This window comes from Pygoscelis adeliae, unplaced genomic scaffold (genome assembly GCF_000699105.1).
Source record: "Pygoscelis adeliae isolate BGI_AS28 unplaced genomic scaffold, ASM69910v1 Scaffold167, whole genome shotgun sequence".
NCBI classification, from domain to species: domain Eukaryota; kingdom Metazoa; phylum Chordata; class Aves; order Sphenisciformes; family Spheniscidae; genus Pygoscelis; species Pygoscelis adeliae.
In genome coordinates, this window is record NW_008825428.1 from 6,754,150 (window position 1) to 6,759,430 (window position 5,281).

General features: G+C 39.0%; 1 protein-coding gene across 1 annotated transcript in view; it reads right to left on the reverse strand.

Annotated features, from left to right (window-relative positions):
- Positions 1-5,281, reverse strand: part of GALNTL6 (polypeptide N-acetylgalactosaminyltransferase-like 6) — a 320,798-nt gene that overhangs the window by 87,318 nt on the left and 228,199 nt on the right. The window contains exon 5 of the mRNA XM_009330734.1: positions 4,292-4,477. Within this exon, the coding sequence (XP_009329009.1) occupies positions 4,292-4,477 (186 nt within the window). The remainder of the gene's footprint in view (positions 1-4,291; positions 4,478-5,281) is intronic.

Below are 5,281 nucleotides of genomic sequence, written 5' to 3' on the forward strand. Positions count from 1 at the left end.
AGCCTTTAATAGTGAAATAAATTTAAAGCACAGGCTCTCACAAAATTCTAGGAAACTCATCTCAGACATAATGGCTGCATTACTGTTGCTATTGCCAAATATAATTACATTCACTGGTATACTGTGTAGCGTTATCTGTAATCATTATGTAAAGTCATTTTTACATAATCTCTTTCCTGTGATGGTCTTGCTAATAGTTATAGGGCTTATAATAATCTGTCTCTGATCCCCCCCTTCTAAATTGATAGGGGGAGAGAAACTAAATGGGATTGATTTGGCTGGAGCAGGTCAAAGGCAGACTCATAATACATTAGCAACCTTCTCTTGATCTTTAAAAGCCGCTGCCTTTAAATAGACTGAAAGATTGGAAATCTCCAAGTCACATGCAGAGATAGCCAGGGAGAAAATTATTTGAGCAATGCTCAAACTCAATCCCAGTGTTCCTTCCTACAACTCTGCAAGATTTTTGCAAATAAGATGATGCTTACCTGCCTGTTCTTGTGTGTTTCTGCAGAACTTACTTCTCACCCCCAAAAATGTTTCAGAGATGATGAGGAACCACAGGAAGATCTTGACTTTTGATGAAACCAGGGTGTTTGCAGTTATGCACACCAAAAGGCAGAGTAATCAAACTTGCAGCCTCAATGTTTCTTTCAGTATGCCTAAAATAATTAATTTTGCATACATACTTCTTAGGCTCAAATATAGCCCCAATATGAATTTAGGAAACAGAAAAAAGGGCTGGAGGGCTAGCTTACATTTCAGAAGAGTGCTAGTATCACAGCTTTTCAAATGTGAACATGCTGCCTTTGCCAGCCACTGCTCTTTATCCCACCTGCTCCTAACGCAAAGGTCTGAAAGTCATAGCTGAAATGCTCTACAGGTTCTTTTCTCTTGCCTTTACTCATCATCCTCTCACAAATTCCTCCTGGTCTGAAAATTTCCATGCGTTATTTCAATGCACATATGCTGCAGATAAAGGGAAGAACAGACAGATAAGCATCGTTGTACATGTAAAAATCCTGCAGATTTGAGGGAAAGCGTGGGATCAAGAGAGAACATTGCTCAGATCTTTCTCCCTAGCAATTTTAAGCATTATATACACACGTATTTGAATTCAGTGCTTTTACTATCAAGCAGAGTGTGCACATGTGACAATAAACAGAAGTTTTCAATATCGGGTAAGTCACTATCTCAAAAATGTAGGTTTTAACTTTATGAGAAAGATGTACCCCTTTAATTTCAAGTGCTTGTTTCAAATTGGCCTGGTTAAAGTAAGAATGCCACACTGCAGATACTCTTATTTTCCTACTTAAATATGTGATTACAGATGGTGACAACATTTGAGTGGCTCAGCAAATTATCTTGTTATGTGTGTTGTCATAAGTACTTGTACTCTCAGTCTCCCCACTGGCAAGTAATGCATCATATAAATGTTGTGGAGATGGACAGCTATAGCTAGCAGGTGTCTTGATAACTTGCTAAGCATGATCTATTAATGATTAGCTTTAAGTCTTGGTCAGGAAAAAAATCTTTTTTGACAAACCTAGTTCTGGTAGCCTATGGCACTACTGATCTACCGTCCATCTCCCCTCTTACTGCTCCTGCAGCAACATCAGCAGAGGGAAAGATGTGCCTGCATCTTTCAGCTGGTTTGCCGCTCAGTTTCTTACCTGCAATAACTGTGACTTCACACTACCCTAGACTCTCAACTACAGCAGCTGGAGCCCAAGTCACATCTTTCCTTCTGCTGACTTTATACTAGAGAAGTGATAACAAACAGCTGTGTTTGCCAACACTTCTACATGACTACAGCTGCCTGCTCCAGTGAACACCAGGCAAAACTCTCTGAGTGGCTCATCTCAGTTTAGAAACCCATTTAAGCTAAAGAAATAAACTACATAAATCTTAAAGAAAATAAAGAAAAGCCATTTTGCACCTGTTTTTAAGAAAACAAAACAAAGGACTGTAACTGAAAACAACTATGGCTCAGCTCCACAAAGCTATTTAGATACCTAAAGTACTGAAATAACCCAGTCTTCCTTTGGTCTAAAAAGTGATAGTCAATTCTGAAAATATAAGTTAGATGCCTAAATAACTTTGAGAACTGTCTTTAAGTGATTGCTCTTGGTTCCCCCCCAACTTTCAAGGTCCCATTTTGAAAAAAAAAAAACAACCAACCACCCCCAAACTGGTTTGGAACATTGGAAATCACTGCCCCTCTCAGTGAAGACCAGCGGTCTTCAGAGCAGGGCTGAACTGGGCTCTTGTTGAGGACTTTTCTCTACCCATGGCATATACAACCAGAGCTAAAATAAGGCAGCTTCAAAGCAATAAATACCCAGTACATCCTCTGTTTTAATTTCCTTGAATGACATTCAGTCAAATGCAGTGTTGAGTGAATCACAAGCCAGACCTTTAGATAAATACTTGCAAAAATATATTAACTTTACTATTATTAGTAGCTAGATGTCACCTGATTTCAGTATAGTAAATATTTGCCACCTAATGGTTATGAGAAAGTTCTCTCATCCCTTTTGGAAAACAGGGCATCCTGAAATATACTAGCTGTGTAGTCATTCTCTATTTGTCCTTCTTCATGTAATGCTCTACTTTTTCTTTCAAAATAAAGCCTATTGATCCTGGGCTCCAGTGTTCCTCAAGATTAATTTCTAGATCCTCTGGCTGGTTAGCTAAGGGTATTTCTACTACATGTGGAACGATAAAGATCTCATTCCACTTGAGAACTAAGGAGAACTGGGACTTGGTCCCTGATGAAGCTTCTCCCATCTTTCCAGTTTTCTGGCTTGAGGCTGAGGGTTGCGATCATCAGTTCGATACCCAACTGCAACCTAACTGCAATTACGAATCCTTTGTGGCCATTCTATTTATTTTTCAGTTTTTATAGGATGAAACCCAGCTAGATGTACCTTCATTTCGGACAAGAAAGCAAGAAAAGGAACTGGTTTTGCAACTTGCAATTTTCCCATGTCTAAGTTAGCAAAATAGAAGGGTTACGTCTCATCTGCAGTAACTTAGCAAAAGATTTCAGAGGACAAGAGTGAGAATCTTCTTGAGATTTTTTCATTAGGGGCAATGTATTTTGCATGGTGGGACAAAAGCAGAAAGCAGAGGAAAGGGCTGTAGAATACGCCAGAGTGTTTAATGGCTACTTGTCAGGGCTACTTGTGGAAGGCTTGTTGAAACTTGTATTTCCCTCTGCTCCTTTATGCCATTTGGGCTTTACATGAAGACAGAGAGGCTATTTTTAAAAATGCTGAGGTTGTGATTAAGAGCAAAGTGGTAACAAGGGGATAGACTGTATGTGTAATTTGATATGGAAGCTAGAAAGGATGTAAATTTAGAATTTTGTACATTATCTTGTTACTGATCTGAAGAAAAACTAGTTACTAGTATTTTTTTTTGTCTCAAGTGATAGTTGATTAGCAGAACAGCATCTCTTCTCGCCTGCAAATGCTTTATCAGCCTATTGTGTGGCCAAACCAGTCCTAGCAACAAAATTCAAGAAACAATAACCATTAATTGGTGAAACCTTATCCTGTCATGTACTTACGACATACTCTTTTAATTAATACAAATTTCTTTAATAGTAAACTCAGAAATTTTCTTTGGTTTTTCTAGCAAAAAAGCACTCGCTTTACAAAGCACATATGCTTTGCATGTAGTCAGGTAGAAAAGGGGACATTTGTAGAAAAGGGGACATTGTTTCCTGAAGTGAAATCCTAGACTACAACAATTGATTCTTTCCATTCCTCTGACTAATGGAGCTTTGCCAGCTGCAGCTGGAATCCAGCAAAGCAGTCAATAGCAAATCATTCTTTCTGAGCTTCCTATTGTGAATGTAGTTTTTACTGGATTTAACTCTGAGGTCTTGGATGCATTTACAGCAAAAGCTGTTTTAATGGAATGTGGAGCACTAGGAAGGAGTACAATACCTGCATAACAAAAGTTTTCAAGTGGATAGTAAGGGCATAGCATAATACTAGATTTAGCAGTGTATTTAGTGATAGTAATAATAAAATAAATCGTAACTCTCATAGGCCAAAGTGATAACTTTAAAATTTTACTAGTTCTTTAGTCACAAGAACCATAAAACGGAGCTGCTCACGTTTCTCTGAGTTCTGTCTCATACTGACCCTTCAGACACTGCAGCACAGCTCCAAACACTTCTATACAGTGTATGTCCTACTAATTGTGGGACGTGGCTTTGATTGGTTAAGCTACGCTGTATGCTCTAATTTTAATGGTTGATGAACGCTCATGCACTTACTAAGCAAGGGAGGCAGCCAATTCACGTTGACTTCGCAATGGGAATCCAGAAATGTCAAGACTTCTCCTCTAGCCAGCGAGGCTCCTAGCAGTCTGGTCCGAATGAGCCCTTCTCGTTTCTTGGTACGTACAATCCTCACTTTGGCAAAACGGACCATGTATTCCTCCAGCTTCTCTTTTAAATGTTCTAGAAAGAAGGGCAAAAAAAGTGTCAGCGGTGCCAGGCCTGGAGGAGCCAACAGAAGGACAGGTTGACATACAACCTGCAAGCAGCTTATCTACTTCCATCTCTTGTCACTTCAAGTCTTCCAAAATCTGCCACAAATCCTCTCTGAGACAGTTCCGAAAGTGCAAATGTTCTCTGTTTCATCACACAGAGGAAGACACTAACACTCTGGACCTTTTACTGCAGTTGCTACTGGCAACCTGCCATCCATGATACAATCACGGCCAAAACAACTGCAGGATATTCATCCATCCTCTGGTTCCTGCAGCCCAGGGCCAGATAAACATTCTGGCATGCCATTTTATAAACAGTGTCCTTTCCAAGTGGGTTTCCTATATCAACTAATTTTGAAGAACAAGTGGAAAGCAATTTTTATAAAGTAAGCACTAAACTAGCATGATTAGATTGTTTTTGTAATGGAAAGGGAAACAGGCATAAAGAAAGGTCTCAATAGTTGGATACTAGCGTGAAGCAAAGGGACGGCTGACTTCCTAATAAAATTAAGCTGCAAATGTAGAGCAGTTGATAGATTCTCTTATCTGCATAACCTGGCTATGTTTGTATCACAAAACAGCACCTTTGGGAACTTTTTTTCTTCTGACTAGAAACACACACTAAGAATCATAAAAAACCCATAACAACAAAAAACACCCTACAGTTTTGCCTCTTCCTAAATACATCTACAAAAGAAATACTGATATTTTGTCTTTGATATAACACCTCAGCTTGTGAGACTCATTACTTTGGAAAAATCTGATAATTTTA